General features: G+C 46.1%; 1 protein-coding gene across 1 annotated transcript in view; it reads left to right on the top strand.

Annotated features, from left to right (window-relative positions):
* Positions 1-223: 223 nt before the first annotated feature.
* CLCN1 (chloride voltage-gated channel 1) overlaps positions 224-22,363 on the top strand; it is a 44,366-nt gene continuing 22,226 nt past the window's right edge. Inside the window, exons 1-11 of the mRNA XM_077921058.1 lie at positions 224-1,429; positions 2,280-2,433; positions 3,616-3,747; positions 7,106-7,234; positions 8,652-8,785; positions 10,720-10,797; positions 12,409-12,487; positions 15,571-15,696; positions 17,225-17,309; positions 20,549-20,650; positions 21,158-21,242. Of these exons, the coding sequence (XP_077777184.1) occupies positions 3,654-3,747; positions 7,106-7,234; positions 8,652-8,785; positions 10,720-10,797; positions 12,409-12,487; positions 15,571-15,696; positions 17,225-17,309; positions 20,549-20,650; positions 21,158-21,242 (912 nt within the window). The 5' untranslated portion in view covers positions 224-1,429; positions 2,280-2,433; positions 3,616-3,653. The remainder of the gene's footprint in view (positions 1,430-2,279; positions 2,434-3,615; positions 3,748-7,105; positions 7,235-8,651; positions 8,786-10,719; positions 10,798-12,408; positions 12,488-15,570; positions 15,697-17,224; positions 17,310-20,548; positions 20,651-21,157; positions 21,243-22,363) is intronic.

Genomic DNA, 22,363 nt, shown 5'->3' with positions numbered 1-22,363 from the left:
GGCACGAGAGACCTTGATTGCACCAAAAAAAGTTAGTAACAATTAATAAGCAACATAAACATAAGCATGTTCAGCAATAAAAAAATGTTTCCTCACATAATGGTTGTGCTTCGGTTTTTCACCACATAATCACCACACCATCCTTTTTTTGGTAAAGAAGAATCGGCATTAAAACTGTGACTATTATGCAGTGAAATACAGTAACTCAGTGGATTTTGCAGCGGATAAAGATTTCTTCATCGCCATCCCTCCTGCCACCTCATAGACCAGCAAATGGACATAAAGTTTCTTCCCAGCCCAGGTCATGGAGAGATTTGGGGAGAGGATGCTGAGAAGCAACCTTGTCAAATTGCTCCAGATCGTCTTCCATTCCACATCTCCACCAGGGCAGCGACGGAGGTGTTGTCATAGTATTCTCTATCATCCTTTGGATATTTTGGAAATCTGTTGGATTTGTTAGTCTTTGTGGGGTGGCTGGCTATTCCAGTGGCATAGCATGGGCAGGGCAGCCGGGGCAGTGGCCCTGGGAGCATTTTTTAAGGGCAATTTTTTTTTGGGGGGGATGCCTGCTGTATCCTCATGCCACCCCTGCGGCTCAACCCCGTGCCACTCTGTGAGGGCAGCTGCTTTTTGTTTCACTGGCATGGGTGGTGGAAAGACTATATGAACAGAAGTTGGGATGATAATTTTCCGAGCTTCTTCTGCAGAAGTATGAGGAACAATTGCTTCCTGGGTACGATGGCTCCATTTGGTGAGCTGTCTTAAGGGGTGGGGGTGGCGGTTGCCCTCCTAGGTGACATTATGCTGGGTCATAAGGAAAGGGTTAAATGAGTGTGAAGTGATTGGCAAGTGGGAACCCAAGGGGAGGAGTTAGTGTTGTTAAGGAGTCAGTCGGGTGTTAGAGAAGAGAGAGTGAGGATACGTCTGTGGGTTGGGATAGTTTTGATGTGAGAGAGTGAGAGAATCTGTTAAGAGGAGTCAGATAGACAGTTGAGATAATAATTTAGAAGTTATTAGGAAGGTATAGGCCGGTAAAGAAACTAAGATTAAGAAACTGACAAGAAAAATTATCTGAAACCATAAACTTGTTAAGGCTTATAAAATAAACTTGTTTATTTTGGTTTAATGTTAACAACTGTCTGGACTCCGTGTGTACCCGAGAGAAACGGGTTGGTGGCAGCGGGGAAGCAATCACAGTGGTGGCACAGGGATCAATAGACCGTCAAACGTCCGGGGACCCTGTGTGATCGCCACAGGGGGATATTATTATTTTTTTAAATCACAGCCTCAGCATCTTCCATTTATTGTTGACCACAGTCATTTTGAAAATAATGGATCTTATTTTCTTCCTATTGCTCTGCAACACTGGCCTATTTCCTGTGTCTGGCCGGTCTGTTGATTTTAATGCCAAAGAACTAATTACACAGAGGTAAAGGATAATGATTTGTAAAGGATATGATCACGTGGGTTACAGGGATTGTACACGCAGGTCCGGCTATCAGAATACTTCTCATGCAAAATTTCAGTTATCTGAACACAAAGAATTATACTCAAACTTTGCTACACAAATGGTTGATTCAGATATCTGAATGTCCAGAGTTTGCCCCTTTCTTTAGTTGTCTGTGTTTTGCTGGTCACTGGCAGTCATTTCAGGCAGAAATCATGGAGGGAGGGAGGGAGATTAGCAAGATCAGGGAGCAGGAGAGATCAGACAAATCACCTTTTTTTGCCTTTTTTGGGCAGAAACCAGGGACAGAAGGAGACAAATCACAGATTAGAAATGTTCCCGTCGGAAATAATGGAGATCACCAGCTCATTATGTGAACACTCCCCTAATGAATGAATTTCCTGGGAATGCATTCTGTTCAGAAAGCAGGATCTGTGTGTACATATAATACACACAGGCTGTGTTCATATATTTCCCCTTATAGATGGAAAAGCATCATACATAATTGGAAAAATGGTCCACAGAAAAGGGCTGTACATCCCAATGCAGTTTTTCATTTTTTAAAGTCCAAGCACAAGTTTGGAGACTGTTACATGCACCTAGTTTGGACCCAACATTTCTCCAGAGATATGGCTTGATCACACATGCAGATTCATTGGTTGGTTACGGTCTGCATGCTAGTTACACATCATTAAAGTAGATGTAAATTAAAGATGGCATGGATCTAAGGAAACCACCTATGGGGTCTTGCTGCTATCAAGTCCCCCTTGGTCTCTTTTTGTTGTTTTATGAGTGACTTGGTTGTGCTAACTGCCCACTCCTCTATCCTCAGCTCTATGGCCAGTACACAGACAACCTCTGCAGTCTTTCCCGGAAGGAAGAAGATGAACTCCTGGGGGAGAAGAGGCCCCAACGCAATGGCCAGGGGCCCCTGAAGCGAGTCAGCCAGGCTGAAGTGAAAGCAGAACGCTACTCCAAGTGCCATGGTAGGCCTCAGTGAAGCCCTGCTTTTCCAGCGCGCTTTCCACACTGGTACACTATCCAGCGTGAAAATGGATGGAGTTAATTGTGTCAGGGTGTGTGTGGATGCAATGAAACAATCCCAGAGGTGAATAGAAAGCTTTGGTACTTTCATTCCATCTTCTGGAAGCTATCTACCTTCTGGAGAACCTTCCTACTACACTGGTGTGTAGTGAGGAGCTGCACATTGACCACCAAATAACTGTGGCAGGAGTGGGGAACCTCTGGTCCTTCAGATGCTGCTGAACTACGTCTCCCATCAACCCTAGCCAGCATAGACAATAGTCTAGGCTGATGGGAGACGTACTGTACCACAACAACATTTGGAAGGCCAGAGTTTCCCACACCTGCTGCATGGGTTACAGAGGGTTAGGTTTTCAGAAACAGGCTTGAGATAAGAGTTGAGGAACTTTTCACAAGTGACTAACTGGTTAAATGGCACTATTATGTGCTACTCGTTTCCCAGCAAGGTGATGCATTCCAGGAGCAGCTTCCTGGGTTTGGTATCTGAGGTCGCTGGACATTTATGGTGGGTTCTGTAGCATTTGAGTTTATTTACAAATATGCATGTTGAACGCAGGTGGTAGAAATAAGAACTTAAATGCTCTTACAGTCGAAAGGAAGCTATCACCAGGAATGACTAGCCATAGCAATAGGAAGACAGTGGAATAAATTGGCTCAAGAAAAGGATTAGGCGAATGTAATGGTGTTTGGGGCCATTAATATACAGAATGAGATAATTCAGAAATGATAACTTACTCTCAATGCGCCTCACATATTTTTGAGCTCTGGAAAGTAGGAGTTCATGGAAGGAGACCAGTGACTGACACCACCATGTGGCTTTTATCATATTGTTCTTGAATGCACAACATGTAATGTCCTGTTAGATGGACTATTCAGGTCTGCCAGTTTTACAATTTTCACAGATTAGGTGAAATGGGAAACATTTCTTATTTTTTCTTGTTTGTTTTATGCCTACTGTTTGCTGATTTTAAGCAAAATGCACAGTCAATATTTGATTAAGTACATGGATTGAAGCTCATTTGATTCCTATTGAATTCATTGAAGCTGATTGAACTGATATCCAAGTACTGCAGCTTTTTGTCAGCTCGCACTGTTTTGGTCTGAAATTTCTTTATCCTCCACAGCCTGCGCTAAAAGAATCCAGAACTATGTTACCAAGAAGATGGGAGAAGACTGGATCTTCTTGGTTCTCCTGGGCCTTGTCATGGCACTGGTGAGCTGGGGGGTGGATTACTCCAGTGCCAAGAGCCTGCAAGGTAGGTGGACTGACCCTTTGCGACCCCCCCCCCCAAACTCATTTGTTGTTCACGGGGTACATTGTTTGCACCAAAAACCCTTCATTAATAACACAAATCCAGAAGAGTTGGACTTTAGGACATTCCCACCACATGTGGAAGTATGTACCTGTGGAGGTGCATCCTCTCCAGCATTTTGGTGAGACTCCTGGGCGTATCAGCACTAGTTTATGTGGTGTTAGGTACCATCTGTAAGTGAGTTTCAGAGTGAGTTCTTTTCGCTGATATGGATTTAAAGGGAGGTTTAGACCACTTTCTAGTCCATTGGGTGGGGTTAATCTCATAGCCTATGTTATCCTCCAGTTGTTTTTTGATTATGTCGAGGGGGTTTGTGGGATTTTGGAGCGGTATTTTGTCTATTGCGGATACCATCCCTTTGCCATGTCCCTTTGTTGTTAGGAGGAGGTTTTCGAAGGTTGTCAAGGGCCTAGTTGCTGCTGATTTTACTACTGGCTTGTTTAAGAGGGCATGTAATTGGTGTATGTAACACTAATGTCTCACAACAAATGAAACTGATCTGTAGAAAACACAACTTGAAAAAAGAGACAGTGCACTTATTTTTGTAAACCAAGAAATATATATATATAACATGAATCCATGCTACAGGCTGCTGGGAAGAGCAATAACAAGGGAGAAGATCTATGTGAAGTTTGAAAGGTCTTAAAAAACAACAGACCAGGTTTGCAAAGGCATATATGTACTCTTGTATAGACAGCTATGAGCAGCAATCTACACCAACTCTCACCTGCTAATTTGAAGAAAATACATCCAGAACCCTGTTCCTGAATCCAGGCTTTTAGTAATAGGTATGACATGGCTGCCTTTACCTTACACAGAGTCAGGGAACAGCATTCAGTCTGCATGTGGCTCCAGCCTCAGTGACCATTGAGGGGTGGTCACTGCTGAGGTACACAATATGAAGTCAGAGCTGAAGCAGTCACGAGAGAGTTAGGGGAATGGGGTGCGGGTGACAGTGACACAGGCAAACAGCTATGGCAGGCTTTTGGTGCCTCCTGCGTAAAGGTAAAGGGACCCCTGAGCATTAGGTCCAGTCATGACCGACTCGGGGGTTGCGCGCTCATCTCGCTCTATAGGCTTATAGGTTTGTCCGCAGACAGCTTCCAGGTCATGTGGCCAGCATGACTAAGCCGCTTCTGGCGAACCAGAGCAGCGCACGGAAACGCCGTTTACCTTCCCGCTGCAGTGGTACCTATTTATCTACTTGCACTTTGACGTGCTTTCAAACTGCTAGGTTGGCAGGAGCAGGGACCGAGCAACGGGAGCTCACCCCGTCGCGGGGATTCGAACCGCCGACCTTCTGATCGGCAAGTCCTAGGCTCTGTGGTTTAATCCACAGTGCCACCTGCATCCCCACCCCAGAGTTGGGGTGACCCCACCCCTAAACCCTAGAAAATAATACATTGTAGGATTTTGATTAATTGGGATATGAATGAAAGTACAAGCTGCAGAACTGTGCCAGACAAGGAATCCCTGGGCTGGCTTGTGGACACCAGCCTGGCTGGCCTAGCAAAGAGCAAATCTTTTGACATGATAAAAGGGGTTGATGGGCCATCGGAGAGGAATCCTTTGGCCTGGGGAGACAGGTGTTGCCAAGGAGATGGGGCGTGTGTTTGAGGTGACAGGGAAGAGTTTTTGAGCAAGATGGTCTGGGAAGAAGAAGAGGGAAGAAAAAAGTCTGGGATCCATCTTGGGCAGGTTGGCTGTAGGCTGGCTGGGAGAGATGCCTCAGACTCCAGGGCTGCACTGCTGGGAAGGACAAGCTCCTCTTGAAATGACCACGCTAGACTCCCTCCATGCAGACTGAAGGTGTAAATAGGTGAACAAACCATATTTCTTAAAGCTACGACAGTCTTTGCTGTGTCTCAGTTTTCCGAAGGTACACAGACCCTGGGTGAATGCCAGGAACCCTATGGGCTCTTGCCACCGCTTGACAGAGAGAAGAGGAGGCACCCAACTTTTGTAACCCATCTTTTCCGCATGTATCTGATGCTTTCTAGTCCACCATCTCCCACTGTGGCTGTGTACACCCTATACTTTTGAAGCACATTGAAAGCAGTTTCTTTCCCCTCAGAGAATTCTGGGCTCTGTAGTTTGTTACTGGTTTCTGGGAATTGTAACTCTGTAAGTACTCAGAATATCAGAAGGTGACGTTTTCCTCCTAATTGGAGTTCCATATTACAAAAGGCTTTCTATATTTAATATCTGCTGCCACATAGCTGTTAAAGGCACAAGAGTCCTGCTCTCCCCCAATGCCAACCCTAAAACTATGCCAAGAACTCAAGTTTCATGAGCTGTAAAATAAGCTATGTTACTGCCGTAGGTCTTTCACCAGCTCATCTTCAGCTGGCAATACAGTGGTACCTCTGGCTACGAACTTAATTCGTTCTGGAGGTCCGTTCTTAACCTGAAACCGTTCTTAACCTGAGGTACCACTTTAGCTAATGGGGTCTCCCGCTGCTGCCACCGCACGATTTCTGTTCTCATCCTGAGGTAAAGTTCTTAACCCGAGGTACGACTTCCGGGTTAGCGGAGTCTGTAACCTGAAGTGTTTGTAACCTGAGGCTTTTGTAACCCGAGGTACCACTGTACTGCATTCAGTGCAAGACCAGGCATGGCATTTCAGGTGCAGGGGCTCAAAAGTGATTTTAAGATTTAGGGCAGTTTTGTTTAGATGCTCATGCTTGGATAAATAGTTAAACGACAGGCAGTGTATTCATTTGTTGTGGCGGTTTATTAATACTTCAGAATAAGCACAGCAATTTTTTCTTCTTTTTCATTTCTGTGCAAAAAGGCTTTGAAATCTCCACTCAGCCATGGACTTGGCGCCCTTGCAACAACAAAAGCATTTGAGTGTTTTATCTGCAGCATCAACTCCCCCTCAAGAACCCCCATATCCCACCCCCACCCCCCCGGTAGGAAAGCAACCAGTCTCCTTGCTACAGTCAATTTAACCACCCCACTCCGCCCATAGCTGTCAGAGTTTCCCTTTTTTAAAGGGAAATTCCCTTATTCCGAATAGGATTCCTCACAAGAAGAGGGAAAAGTTGACAGCTATGACCCCGCCACTGCTGTATTTCAGGGAGGCAGGGGACACATACTAAGAGATTGGGTAATCATAACACGCCAATCAATTATGAAGCACACAATGAACATTTCTCTCCAGCACTGTGGCTGATGGGAATTGTAATCCTCGACATCTGGAGGGTGCCATGTTGGAGAATTTGGTTTAGTTTGCTGCTCGTTGGATTCTTTTCATGTTCTGAAGTTTTTGGCGTTTGTTTTTATGTCCCCACTACAGCTTACAAGTGGATGTACAACTCGCTGCACCCGAGTATCCCTATGCAGTACCTGGCCTGGGTGACCTATCCGCTCGTCCTGATCCTCTTTGCTGCCCTCTTCTGCCAACTTGTCTCTCCACAGGCTGTGGGTGAGAGAGAGCAAGGGATGGGAAGATTTGCCTGTCTGTCTCAGGCTAAGGACGCCTCCTGACATCTTTTTCGTTATGCATTTGTGATTATTTGTGCTGGCGATGCTGTTGGGGAGGTCATAAACAACCCCTCTTTCAGTGCAGTTTGTGCCTGCAAAAGTTTGGAGGCAGTCACACTGCCATAACCGCCAAGTGTCCTGGGAAAAACGGGAAATCCTATTTTATTGTGCGAGATCGTGGCGGGCATTTAGGGTGCTACGCGCTCTCATGACGCAATCTTGCCCGCCAAAGCACTTTGGAGATCGTGACTGCAGCGTGAATCACGTGACTTGCCCAGGAGTACATCCTTGAAGACACGTGTCCCGTTTTTTAATCTGAAAAAGTTGGACGGTGTGCACTGCTTCATTTCTAGTCAGGACATAACTTTAACTTCCTGCTGGAATTCCGTCACTTTCCACATCATAAACGTTCTAGTTTATTTTTTGTGCCTTCTTTGTTGTGCTATCGCTCCTCCAGAAAGCAATAACATGGTAGAATAGGGGAAGCATTGGAAAACCCAGCCAGGTGGGCAGGGTATTATTATTATTATTATTATTATTATTATTATTATTATTATTATTAATATAAAGCAGAATAAACCCACTGCCAATGCACTGTTACTGTGTTAAGAACACGTTGCAGAAAATATACCTAGAAGGTACTATATTTTTTGCTCTATAAGACTCACTTTTCCCCTCCTAAAAAGTAAGGGGAAATGTGTGTGCGTCTTATGGAACGAATGCAGGCTGCGCAGCTATCCCAGAAGCCAGAACAGCAAGAGGGATCGCTGCTTTCACTGCCCAGTGATCCCTCTTGCTGTTCTGGCTTTCGAGATTCAGAATATTTTTTTTCTTGTTTTCCTCCTCCAAAAACTAGGTGCGTCTTGTGGTCTGGTGCGTCTTATAGAGTGAAAAATACGGTATATTTATTGCAGGTATATCCAGTTGCTGCTGGATAATCTAAGGACCCTTAGGTTATCCAGCAGTAACAAATCCATTTCTTTTAAGCCTAGGCTTGCCCCAGTCATGTATGCAGTCTCCCCCCACCTCCCATTTTTAGAGCAAGAAGGGAGCATAGCCAGAGGGAGCTGATGTTTTCTGCTCTTGCCTCTTAATTCCCTTAGGCGTTTTCCTCCCAGAAGATTGGGGTGGGGTGAGAGGGATGACATCAGGAGAGGGACCATGAGGGGAGATTAGCTGCAGAGGGGGGGAAGAATTTGGCTCCCCACATACCCCGTTTGTTCAGAACCCCCTGCTTTCTTTGCAATAGGAGCCAACCTTGTTTTCAGCTAACAGGTGTTTGTCACCTGTAGTTTGAGCCTCTGTCTCTCTGCACAGGTGTGGCACAATTCCTCACCTTTCCTTTCTGTTTTGTTCAGGCTCCGGGATCCCTGAGCTGAAAACCATTATGCGGGGAGTCGTCCTCAAGGAATACCTCACACCCAAAGCTTTTGTGGCCAAAGTTGTAAGCCTGACAGCTGGCCTAGGAAGCGGGATACCTGTCGGGAAAGAGGTGAGCACCGCCGGGGCTTGGGGAGGGGAGAAGGGCAAGTCGCAGAAGGCAGGGGGTGTAATTTCGTTATACACTTCATTATACACCTTTAGGTGCCAGGCAAAAATGTTCCTCTTTAACCAGACCTTTTGCTGATTGACGTCCAATGCCTTTTAAAAATGTGGAGAGAGGTTACTGGGTTGTTTATGTTTTTATTATGTATTTTGTGATTTTATGTTGTGATTTCATGTTGTAACTGCCCTGAGACCTGCAGGTATATGGTGGTATGCCATTATTATTATTATTATTATTATTATTATTATTATTATTATTTTAAATATTATTTAATATTTTAAAGCATCAATATCTTAATGTTGCATTTTAATTTTGTTTATAAGTTGTAATCATTCAACTTGTTTTTATTATTGCTTGTTAGCCACCCTGAGCCCGGCCTTGGCTGGGGAGGGCGGGGTATAAATAAAAATTATTATTATTATTATTATTATTATTATTATTATTATTATTATTATTATTACTATTAGTGCTGGGGAGGCAGATTTCATCCCCATCACCTCTATTTCTGATGTTCAGGCTATGAGTGCTGTTTCTAATGAAGCCCAGACAGCACCATCTACACATAATTCACAGGCTTGGGGAAACCCTGAGGCTTGCAAAAATAGAAACATAAACAGTTGTACTTTGGTTTTCGAACAGAATGCGTTCCAGAAGTCCATTTGACTTCCAAAACATTCGGAAACCAAGGCATGGCTTCCAATTGGCTGCAGGAGTGTCCTACAGCCATTCAGAAGCCACGCTGGACGTTCGGTTTCCGAGGCAAAGTTCACAAACTGGAACACCTACTTCCGGGTTTGCGGCATTCGAGTTCCAAGTTGTTAGTGAACTAAGCTGTTCGAAAACCAAGGTACGACTGTATTTAAAGTGAAAGATGTTCTGTTAGGGGAACCCAAAACAGCCCATTGAGGACTGAGGGTGCTTAGTGGCCACGGAGTGCTGTCCAGCTGTTGGGGAAGAGAGAACAGAATGAAACATCTGGGATACAGAACAGCGGCACCCCACACTGCAACATTTTGTTGCAGTTTCCACTTGTGGCCGTCTGTTTCCTATTGCCTTAGGAGGTTGATGGTGGCTAACTCAGCCACTCTAATTTCTTAGAGGGGGAGGCAGGCCAGGCAGAAGAGTTGCCATTGGTCGAGCTCCTAGGAAGGGGCATGGGGAATGATGGGTGTAGTGGCTGTAGGGTCAGCAGGCAGAACCATAGGATTGGAAGGAGGCAGGTAGAAGGTAAGGTTGGAAGATGGAGCAGTCCTCATGAGGAGAGGGCCAGGAGGAGGAGGGCTGGGGGGAAAGAGCAGGGCAGGTGGCAATAATAATAATAATAATAATAATAATAATAATTTTTATTTATACCCCGCCCTCCCCAGCCAAGGGATAAAAACAAGCAATAATAAAAACAAGTTGAATGAATACAACTTAAAAACAAGATTAAAATACAACATTATGTGAGCTTTATCATGTGACCCAGGAGCTTCTGAGGTGGGGGAGGCTGATGCTCACACATTGCTTTGAAATAATAAGCATCCGATCCTTCGACTGGAGGCCTCTCTCTCAGGCTCCAGAGGGAGACACAAGCCTAACCTTCTTCCTCTCCCATTAAGGACCTTTTAACTCACCTTGTCATTTCGATTACATTTATGATCTTGCCAGCCACGCATGGGCTGCCTAAAGGTAGATTTCGAAAGTGTGCCTTTTCAGTGGCATGAGAGAGTCTTACAAAGATGTTGGTGGGTCTGGGAGTGATAAAAACAGATAGGAGAGGCGGAATCTTTGCTACTTTTTGGCATAAAACTGAATTGAATGATGCTCCTCAACCTTCCTTCCTTCCTTCCTTCCTTCCTTCCTTCCTTCCTTCCTTCCTTCCTTCCTTCCTTCCACAGGGCCCCTTTGTGCATATTGCCAGCATCTGTGCTGCCGTCCTGAGCAAGTTCATGTCCATCTTTTGCGGTGTGTATGAGGTAAGTGTTCTGCATGCTCCATCTGGTCTGTGATGGAGGCTGTCAAAGGGGAGGGGGAGCCTCAGAGACCCAGAATACTGAAGGCAGGACCAGAATGAATAAAAAACAGAATAATTCTAGACTAGCTGGCCAGAGGGAAATGACAGCAAGTGGCAAGTTTAGCTGTCTGTTACAATAAAATAAAATACAGAGGAATCCTCCAAGAATCATGAACCAAAAAGGCTTTGGAAGCTAAAATCACTCCATGCTTAGTCAGAGTTAGGGTCACCCTATTTTCTTCTTTAAAAAACAAAAACAAACAATCCTAAAATATCGGAAGCAAAGCTTGGCTCCCTGAAAACCACAGCTTCTTTGTAAACCAAATTGCTGGTTTCTAGACCATTTGCTGAAAAAGTTAAAAGGACTTCTGTCAAAGGATCAGAAATCAAAGAGGGTTTGAACAGGGATCCTGATGAGCCTATGATAATCTGCACATCCTCCTATTCCTTATGCATCGCTCTACTTGTCCTGTTCAACACCTGACCTTGTAAAAACATGTATCCGCATTCTTGCAAGCCTGAATCTTGGAAGTGAAATTTTGCAAAACGGGTGGAATGTACGTAAAACAGTGTACACCGGCACAATTTCACTTTCTTTTGCCCAGAAATAGTGTTTTGCATTTTGGCGCACAAGATCCAAACTTTGGTCACTGCTACCCATATATACGGGACGCGGGTGGCGCTGTGGGTTAAACCACAGAGCCTAGGACTTGCCGATCAGAAGGTCAGCAGTTCGAATCCCCACGACGACGTGGTGAGCTCCCGTTGCTCAGTCCCTGCTCCTGCCAACCTAGCAGTTTGAAAGCACGTCAAAGTGCAAGTAGATAAATAGGTACTGCTCCGGCGGGAAGGTAAACGGCGTTTCTGTGTGCTGCTCTGGTTCGCCAGAAGCGGCTTAGTCATGCTGGCCACATGACCCTGAAGCTCTACGCCGGCTCCCTCGGCCAGTAAAGCGAGATGAGCGCCGCAACCCCAGAGTTGGTCACGACTGGACCTAATGGTCAGGGGTCCCTTTACCTTTTTACCCATATATACTGTGTGGCTTAGCAGCTGTAAATAAGCACAAATTATTTCATCGAGGCTTGTGCATTAGTAGCAGGCATCAAGACGTCCGGTGGGGTGGTGGCTTTTAAAAATAAATAAATAACAACACATAAACATTACAGTAAGAAACGTGGTTGTTGTAAGCAGTTGTGTTTTGAGGCTGGCGTGGCTTATTGCGCACAACGCTGGCTGAACGACTAAAGAGGCCTGAGCTCTGTAGCAGTGGCTGGCTTGGTGACTGGCTGCGCAACACCGTTCCAATAGCTGGTAACACCTGCCAGGCTAGTATGGAGAACTGGCGCATAGGCTATATAGTATTTGGTGGTGCGTACAAAGGAACGGGGTCACCGTAGGTGCTGGCTGTGTGTAGTGACTGGCTCACTGCTCACTTCCTCTGTGAGAGAAGGCTGGTTTTGCTGCTCGCTGTTGCTTTGTGCTGGAGGAGGAGGAGGGAGGAGAGGACTAACCTTGTGGCTGTGCTCCCACCTAACACTGGCATGCTTCTCTCTGGCCGGGCTCTCTATTCCAGAATGTGCACAGGCAGCTCGACCTCCTGGTGGCGGCTTGCGCAGTTGGAGTTGGATGTTGCTTCGGGGCTCCTCTTGGAGGCAAGTGCAATTCCCGTATTTATGCCAGGTGTTTACCCACCCCGCCCCCCGCTCCCGACTGAGGAAGTTTCTGGAATGGAAGCCGTGTTTTCTGCTCAACTGACAACTGTCATGGTGCTGCGGTGTGGTTCTTTTACCTCGTGTAACCCAACAGAGAAACAGAAAATTCAGCAAAGGGACATCCTGTGGGAAATAGAAAGTGCCTTTGGCGCAAGGATGTGTTGGGCAGGGAATAATAATAATAATAATAATAATAATAATAATAATAATAATAATAAATAATTTATTACTTATACCCCGCCCATCCGGCTGGGTTTCCCCAACAGAATATTTAAAAAACGCTATAAAACATCAAACATTAAAAACTTCCCTTAACAAGGCTGCCTTCAGATGTCTTTTAAAAGTCAGATAGTTGTTTATTTCCTTGACATCTGATGGGAGGGAGTTCCACAGGGCAGGTGCCACTACCGAGAAGGCCCTCTGTCTGGTTCCCTGTAACCTTGCAGAGAGGGGGGGGGTGGAGATGCTTCTTCAGGGAATGACATAAATCACATATGCCAATAATCTAGCTGCCTCTATTTTTCAGGGACAGTCCCTATTTTCCAGCTCTCTCTATGTCTCCAGTAAATCACAGTTTCTCTTTCCCCTACCCCATTTCTTTTGCATCTTGGGGGAAATCTGGGGTGCTTTTAAAATAACATTGTTAGCATGGATACAACAAGGGGTTCTACCTTCTCTGTCATTCTTCTCCCATAACTGCCTATCCAGATAGAAATGAGCGGGAGCTTTTCAGTATTTCCATATTCACACTTCCCTTCTGAAGTAGCACAATTCCATAACCATATTATATTTTTGCACATAGAGTGTGGCTTTAACTTCCCCATCTTTCCTTGTCCAAACTTCAAAAAAAACAAGGAAAGAGTTGTACATCTATTCCGCCATTTTCCATTGAATGTCTCCAAACTGCTCATATCTTGTTTTATTGCAGGAAACTGTGGAAATCCTACACATGTGCCAAACACTGCACTGGGAAGGTGCTGCCTATTGTAGCTTCCTAGCAGGTTTACATGCAGCCATTGAGACATGCCCCAGATTTTCACGCATGACCATCTACTTGATAAATCATTGCAGTTTCGTACACTTCTGGGTTGGAGCTGTGTGATTTGTGAACATACACTACTTCTCTTAACCCCTTGAACAATTGACACTTGAATAACAATTGAACAATTGACACCTGAATTCACATGTGACTCTGGAAAGATGGGGGAACTCTGCATTTACAAGAGCTGAGGCCTTGTCTCTTGCATGAATCCCTTTTGATATTACATCACCTTCTTGCTAAGTGCACCCAAGCTTGTGTGTTGGTGAGAAATGAGGCGGGAACTCTTGGCATATACAGTGGTACCTTGGGTTACAAACACCTCAGGTTACAAACACTTCAGGTTACAGACTCCTCTAACCCGGAAGTAGTACCTCACGTTAAGAACTTTACCTCAGGATGAGAACAGAAATTGTGCGCCAGCGGCACGGTGGCAGCAGGAAGCCCCATTAGCTAAAGTGGTACCTCAGGTTAAGAACGGTTTCAGGTTAAGAACGGACATCCGGAACAAATTAAGTATGTAACCAGAGGTACCACTGTACAGGATCTTCCAGTGGGTTCAGTGTGCGTTGTTAGATAACATCTATGGTATTGATCATTCTTTGATACTAGCTACCAATTCTGTCACTCATTCTTCCCTTTCTCTGCTTCTGTGTCTCACTTTGTGTGTCTCTGTGTGTCTTTGTCTTTCTCTCGCTCATGTCTCTTCCACCAGTAGCAGCCATATTATTACACAGATGTCCTGACTGTGGGATGTGCAGTAGGGGTTGGCTGCTGTTTCGGGACACCACTGGGAGGCAAGTGAATGCTGGCTATCGTCTAACTTTCGCTAGAAACCTTGCATCGTTCCTTCTCCCCACCCAGCCCAAATTATATCCCACCCTCTAAATTCCTTTTTCTAATGCAGGCAGATTCCAGGCTTGTTAGGACTCTTTGGTTGTTGTTTTTGTTAAACTAGAAACCCACGGTCTACCAAGTGCGAGACACACACAGGTGAATCAAAAAACAGGGTGCCTCTAAGCATAGGAATTTTCTTTTTCAGTACTGGAACTGAGCATCCTTATCTCACGCAAAATACCACTCCTGGTTAGCTTTCTTCATTTCAGCAACCTAATTTATGTGGGGAAAGCCATGTTGTTCCTGCCATTGTTAAACAGTTGGGAGTCAGAAACCATTCCTGATCTACAGCAAATCTCCCAGAGATCTACGAGTAGACCCCAATCTACCTTCTTCTCTAGCTATGTTTTTTTAAGCATTTGGTTTTGGATAACTGGCCAGCACACCCTCTACCCTGGCAGCACAGAAGCTGTTTCCATATTGGCTCATACCATTCCAGCCAAACACTTACCTTGGAATCATGTGTCCAGGGCTGATGCTGTGGTTCAGAGAAGCTCCCATTAGTGTACCAGTATGGAAAGAAAGCAATTGGGAAGCAGTTCCCACTCCACTGAGCTAGCGGTTTCCAAACTTCTTTCTGGGGAACTCTGCCATTTTCTTGGAAGTTTATCAATAGTTCCTCAATGAGACCATCTGTAATGGTGGACGAGTTTCCCTGGAAAACAGCTTGTTTCACTATTATAGTGTTTTCCTCCACTTTCAGTTCACACAGCATAATTGTCCATAATTTCATGTGAAGTGATGCACAGAATATGATCCACCAATCCTCTGCAATGCACAGGGTTCCCGCAGCAGAGATAGAGACGGTTTCCTCAAAGCAGAAAGTTTGGAAACCCCTGTGCTGTTGAAATTGGGAATTGTTTCTTTTTGCTCATGCTTAGCCTTAGCTGAAGGAAACTGAGTTAAGGTGAAACAGTTCAAACACAACAACCCTGCTGTTATTTTCTCTCTGCTACTTTTGCAAATTCCTGTTAATTCATGCGCTGGGGGAGTCGAATTCAAGGTATTCTCAAGTGACTTTGGGAGCAGGTTGTGGTTGGGGAGAGGAGCTGTTATGCATTGCTGAGAACGTCCTTCTTCCCCATAGGTGTGCTCTTCAGCATCGAAGTAACTTCCACCTACTTTGCAGTTCGTAACTACTGGCGCGGATTTTTTGCCGCTACGTTCAGTGCCTTTGTTTTCCGAGTCTTTGCTGTCTGGAACAAAGACGCAGGTAGGATTCGAGGACTGACTTCCTTCCTAGTCTCTGCTCTGACTGTACGTCCTCCTCCATCCCAAGGGTGTCACTGCACAAGTGACTTCTTCAAGGTTGTAGGGATGGAGGGAGAGTGTCAGGTGAACTCTTTTAGCATGCTGTTCTAGCGCTGTGCGTTGCTACCCGCTCCCTCTTCCAGTTCTTACATTCATCTACATGACAGGCAGAAGTATAGGAGCCAACTCCTAGGGACTGAGGGAGCTTCGCCACCCCCAATAAAATATTTGAATGGGGTGTGTGATCGATTGCATGGGGCGGGGTTTACTTGCCCCCTCCCCAAAATTTTATTCAAGTTGGCACCCCTGGTCAGAAACATCATCCTCCGGATAAAGGTAAAGGGACCCCTGACCATTGGGTCCAGTCGTGACTGACTCTGGGGTTGCGGCGCTCATCTCGCTTTACTGGCCGAGAGAGCCGGCGTACAGCTTCCAGGTCATGTGGCCAGCATGACTAAGCGGCTTCTGGCGAACCAAAGCAGCGCACGGAAACGCTGTTTACCTTCCCGCCAGAGCGGTATCTATTTATCTACTTGTGCCTGTATGCTTTCGAACTGCTAGGTTGGCAGGAGCAGGGACCGAGCAACGGGAGCTCACCCCATCACGGGGATTCGAACTGCCGACCTTCTGATCGGCAAGCCCTAGGCTCTGTGGTTTAACCCACAGCGCCCCCCCCCCCCCACGTCCCTCATCCTCAGGATAGTTTCATGCATATATGGAGCCGATTGCTTTGACCGCCTTGCTAAACAATTGCGAAACCTGCACTGGGTAGAACATTGGTTCACATTACAAACAGGAACAGTGGTATGAAACCATCACTGTCCCCACTGTTTAAACAATGTCAGCCCTATTCAACCTGCCTCCCATTTTCTCATTGCTGTGCTGTGGTGTTCTTGGAGGCCACAGAGATTTTTCTACTAGTTTGCTTGCCTTTGATATCCATATAAATGGCAGGCTATTTTCAAGAGGGGATTTTCAAGTGGGTTCAGTATTGGACTTTTCTGGTACAATGCAGGAATTCATACCAAAACAACAGCAAACAGGATGAAGAATTTTTGAAAGGGCAGCTGCTTCCCTCTTCCTGTTCTATTAAATTGAAAGAGGAAAATGTGTAAGGATGCCAAATCAAAATACTATATACCATTTGGTGCTGCTTGTGAGCCGGAACTGCTTCCTGATGGCAGCAACAACAAAACCTTTTCTTAATGAAGTGCTCTTGAGGCTAGAAGTATTCCAGGCCCACCCCAAAACATATCAAAATAACATCCGTATTACCAAGTCTTTTCAAGTGAGGTGCTAAGAACTGTGGCAGTGCTGAAAGGAAGGCTTCTGCGATGCTCCCTTGTGCTTGCGCATTGATATCCCATATTTTTCTAGGCTTTCCGCCACCCCCGGGGCTCCTGCTTTCTGTAGTACACATTTAAAATTCTCTCACATTCTATTTTTCCACGGTCGTAATTCTTCCTGTCTGTTTCACCCTCGCTTCGCAGTCACCATCACAGCCCTCTTCAGAACCAACTTCCGCATGGATTTCCCCTTTGACCTGCAGGAGCTGCCAGCTTTTGCCGTAATAGGGTAAGCCCAAAGGGACGTGGCTAATTGTGATGCAAAACGATGCAAGGCGAGTGTCCCCCCTCATTGAAAGCTCTCTGTATAAAGCAGAGCTATTGCTTGCTTAGAGTCCTCTGGAGGATCCGGGTTACACACACCAGCATTCAGCAAAAGGGGAAAAACCTCACTGCAATGCTTCCAGCAGCCATTGAACGACTCAGTTCAGAATAGAAACCTTGTCATGCTTTTCTCATGAGAAATTATTCCTGCAAGGTGGCCAGATGCAAAGGAAAAGAGCAGCGCCCCTGAATGGCACCTAGGCGGGCATTTTTTGCGGATGCGGCTTGCTGTCGTGAAGGGTTGAGAAAAGCTGGCAAAATTCCCACTTGCACACAACTTTCAAAGGCACTCTGGGATCCTGCTCGCTCCTGGCCTCCACAGCAAAGAATGGGTTTCATTTTCTCCTCAATCAGCCCAGGAACTTGCTTCCATTCACTTATCAGGGCTGGGCTGAGGAAAAGGGGCCTTTTAATTTTTTTTTTAAAAAAGCCATTTGAAAACTAGTTCACCAGTTGTTAGATACTTGTTGAGCTGAAAGAAACAATCCTCTCCCCTCCATCTACCCCTTTTGTATCTCTTTCAAACCTCATTTGTCTCCCTTACAATCTTCCCCATGGACAAAATGACAGGGCTTGCCCAAGGGCTGTGGGGTGGGAATGAGGTTGTGGCATCCTGAGGTGGTAGAATGGCCTGTAATAATGCAGGTAGTGGTTCACATTTTTTAAGAGCTCTCCTGATTTTATTTTTATAATCATTACTACAAATAGAAAATTAGGGGTGCACAAAGTGAGTCTGAGCTCACTGATGAGGCTTGGTATTTTTTTGATGAGAGAGAGAGAGAGAGATTGAGAGAGAGAGAGAGAGAGAGAGAGAGAGAGAGAGAGAGAGAGAGATATTTGTGTTTACATGGAGGAGCATTAAAAATACAGTGGTACCTCAGTTTAAGAACAGTCCTGTTTACGAACGATTCGGTTTACAAACTCCACAAAACCAGAAGTAGTGCCCGTTTTGAGAACTTTACCTCGGTCTAAGAACGGAATCCGAACAGTGGAAGGGCACCGGTGGCGGAAGGCCTCATTAGAGAAAGCGCACCTTGGTTTAAGAACAGTTTCTGTTTAAGAACGGACTTCTGGAACCGATTAAGTTCATAAACCGAGGTACCACTGTAGTATTAACCAGCCGCAGCTTGAAGTGGACGAGACCCATCTCATTCTGCTGGATTTGCACAGACCAGGCTCTAGGGCAGCGGTTCTCAACCTGTGGGTCCCCAGATGTTGCTGGACTACCACTCCCATCATCCCTGAGCTCTGGCCTTGCTAGCTAGGGGTGATGGGAGTTGTAGTTCAACAACATCTGGGGACCCACAGGTTGAGAAAGGCTGCTCTAGGGTTTGTTTGCTTGGTACCTCTGGATGTGAACAGGATCCATTCTGGAGCCCCGTTCGTATCCTGAGTAGAATGTAACATGCGTCTGCGCATGTGCAGGTCGCGTTTCACTGCTTCTTTGACGTCATTTTGAGCGTCTGCGCATGCGCAAGCGACGAAACCCGGAAGTAATGTCGCTGTGGAGCGTAACCTGAAAATGCTCAACCTGAAGCATATTTGATATGATAGCCATGTTCAAATATATAAAAGGATGTCATATAGAGGAGGGAGAAAGGTTGTTTTCTGCTGCTCCAGAGAAGCGGACATGGAGCAATGGATCCAAACTACAAGGAAGAAGATTCCACCTAAACATTAGGAAGAACTTCCTGACAGTAAGAGCTGTTTGACAGTGGAATTTGCTGCCAAGGAGTGTGGTGGAGTCTCCTTCTTTGGAGGTCTTTAAGCAGAGGCTTGACAACCATATGTCAGGAGTGCTCTGATGGTGTTTCCTGCTTGGCAGGGGGTTGGACTCGATGGCCCTTGTGGTCTATTCCAACTCTATGATTCTATGAATTCTATGATTCTATGATTCTATATTTCGCCCGGGTTATGACTGTATATATTTTCTGGATATGCTGCTCTTAGGCAGCTGCAAGCAACTCCCTTGTCCGGTAGCCCAGGAATGTACAAAGACAAGGAAAAGTTCCTTACCATCTGTTTTTTATTCAGAGAGGGGCTTTGGAACCCAGCCTCTTAGATAATGGCGTTGTCCCGAGTGAATCTCCACCCCTTCCTTCTTTCCCACTACCTCATGCATCATCCCTACAGGTGCTGACAAGCGCCCTCTGCTTTTGAGCTCTTTGCTCTCCTACTTTCAAGGCTTGCCAGGTTCTGGGAGAGGGGGGGTCTGGAATGCTTTGTAAAGACACTGTGTTTGTCAGCGGTCGCCCGCCTGGTGCTTCCTCCTCCTCCTCCTCCTCTCCCATTATTTCCCAACTTTCCCCCTCATCAGCTTCTGAGCTGAGACTTCCCTCAAACCCCTGTTGTAATTCTGAACTGTCTTCCTCTTCTCTGGAAGGGTCAGGCTGGGGAGGGGGTCTCCACCATTCCTCCTCTGCCCAGTCCCTGACAGCTGCCTAAAAGTAAAGGGACCCCTGACCATTAGGTCCAGTTGTGTCCGACTCTGGGGTTGCGGCGCTCATCTCGCTTTTATTGGCCGAGGGAGCCGGCGTACAGCTTCCGGTCATGTGGCCAGCATGACTAAGCCGCTTCTGGCGAACCAGAGCAGTGCACAGAAACGCCGTTTACCTTCCCACCGGAGTGGTACCTATTTATCTACTTGCGTTTTGACTTGCTTTTGAACTGCTAGGTGGGCGGGAGCAGGCAGTGGCGTAGCGTGGGGGGTGCAGGGGGGCCCGGCCGCACCGGGCGCAACATCTGGGGTTAGGGCAAATCCACGGGTTAGGGGGCGCAAATCCACGGGTTAGGGGGCGCAAATTACTTGCCTTGCCCTGGGTGCTGACAACCCACGCTACACCACTGGGAGCAGGGACCGAGCAACGGGAGCTCACTTCGTAGCAGAGATTCGAACCGCCAACCTTCTGATCGGCAAGTCCTAGGCTCTGTGGTTTAACCCACAGCGCCACCCGCATCCCAAACTTTTATGCTTATCCTTGCTTAAAGAATAAAGTTAGGCTTTGGGGAAGAGGGTCCTATGGTTCATATGGGCCCTGAACATGATCCAATGGGGCTCTTCTTATGTAAATCCATACACAGGCAATTTTCAAAAGTTGGCAATGCCCACATTTATTTTATTTGTTTTAAATTCCTTTGCCGTAGGATCTGCTCTGGGTTCCTTGGAGCGTTTTTTGTTTACTTCAACCGGCAGGTGGTTTTGTGTGTACGTCGACATACGGCTCTAAGTCAATTCCTAACCAAATAGTGAGTATGCTTTTATAGAGTTATTCTCCTCCTTTGCTCAAGGATAATGGCAGCAGAACCTACCCAGCCCCTGTACCAATGACCCTGCTCTAAAGCCCAGCCAGTAGGAGCCGCTGGGAAGTAAATGTTCAGCAGCAGCATCTGAAAAGACCCTGTGCTGCACTGATTTTTTATAGGGAAGATGGGGATTTTCATTTTAACGCAAACTGTATTGGTCAGGCAAAACATGGCTCAGGAAGCGCTCTTAAAAGTAGAAAGTAAACAATAGCCTTTCATGTGTGTCGCTTTTCTTTTGGAATACGTTTAAGGGAGGCTGCCAACTTAAATATCACAATGCCTTCTTGTTTGGCAGAAAGCAGATATTGTTGAAGTCAGGCTGGAGACCCTGACAGAGTTCATTGGGCTTAAGAGAGGCGAGGGCAGAATTGCTCTCTGGTTCGATTTTGCAGCAGTTTTTCTGGGTTTGATGTATGTTGGCCCTTAACTTCTGTTTCTTTTCTATTCTAGCCGCCTTATATATCCAGGGGTTATAACCTTTGTGATAGCGTCCTTGACATTCCCCCCAGGCTTCGGGCAGTTTATGGCTGGAGAGGTAAGAATATTGCTATAGGTCCATCAATGCCTAAAGCCTATTTCACAGAATGAGGGGTACAGTTTTCTCAACCTAGAATTTGTCTGTGCCTCGTTTTCCAACAGCAGTAGCTTCCATCAGCTGCGGGGGGGAAACACTTCTCTACTGATTGTGCTGTCACTCCGTTGGGGAGTGAACTAGCACCATTCCTCTCTGTTTTGTGTGCATGCTGAGAAGGAAAGTAGTAGTAATCCCTTCCTACCTTGCATTGACTAAAACAGGTTAGGGAACCTCAGGCCCGGGTGTCAAATGTGGCCCTCAGGGCCTATATGTCTGGCCCTCAAGTCACATCCCCTCCCCCACCTCCCACTGGCACAGTCCCTAGAGCACTTTGCTGTGGGTGAATTGTGCCCTTGCTGACACATCTTGTGCATGGAAAGAAGTCCATGTGGGATGTACCTAGAAACCTGTGGCTGTACCTTTTTTCAAAGAGGGCCAGATTTAATGAAGTGAACATGCGTGAGGGCCGACCAAAGTTGTTGTTGACCTTCTTTTAGGATTGAAGTTGTTGAGCTTTTTTTTAGGATTTTACCCCAGGAGATAAACTGCCACAGGGGCCGCATTAAACCGACCAGCGGGCCAATTGTTTAGGCCCCCGGAACAGGCTTTGGACATGCCTGCCTTATAGGAAAGACAAGGTCCTCCATCTTCCTTTTACTCCAGAGGCAAATCTTCTTCAGGGCCAGATTGCCTCACAAGCCAGCCTCCCAAGGGCCACAAAGCAGCAGCGGCCAGGGCCATGCAACAGACAGGATGTTTGTACAGTGGGCTAGGTACAGCCACAGGTTTCTAGTGGTTCTGTGAACCATGATCTGCTCACAATTATATTGCAAAATATGGGACTGTGTACACGTTACTGGCTTAAAGCGTAGCTACGTCATTCTTTTTGTCAATTTGAAGCTGGTTTGGGGGCAGTGTCATCAAAGTACAGTATTTCATAAGAAACAACTGGTAATACACAAAGTGTGCTGTGTGTACACCACTTCCCAAACCACTGGTGGGGGCACAGTGGACGCAGAATTAGTGAGTGTACACAGCTTGGGTTTCCTCCTTGCAAACCTTTTGGTTTCTGAACAATTGTA

Source organism: Podarcis muralis, chromosome 17, assembly GCF_964188315.1.
Source record: "Podarcis muralis chromosome 17, rPodMur119.hap1.1, whole genome shotgun sequence".
Lineage (NCBI taxonomy): Eukaryota > Metazoa > Chordata > Lepidosauria > Squamata > Lacertidae > Podarcis > Podarcis muralis.
Note: the sequence above shows the minus strand (reverse complement) of the source record. Positions and strands in the feature narration are given on the sequence as shown.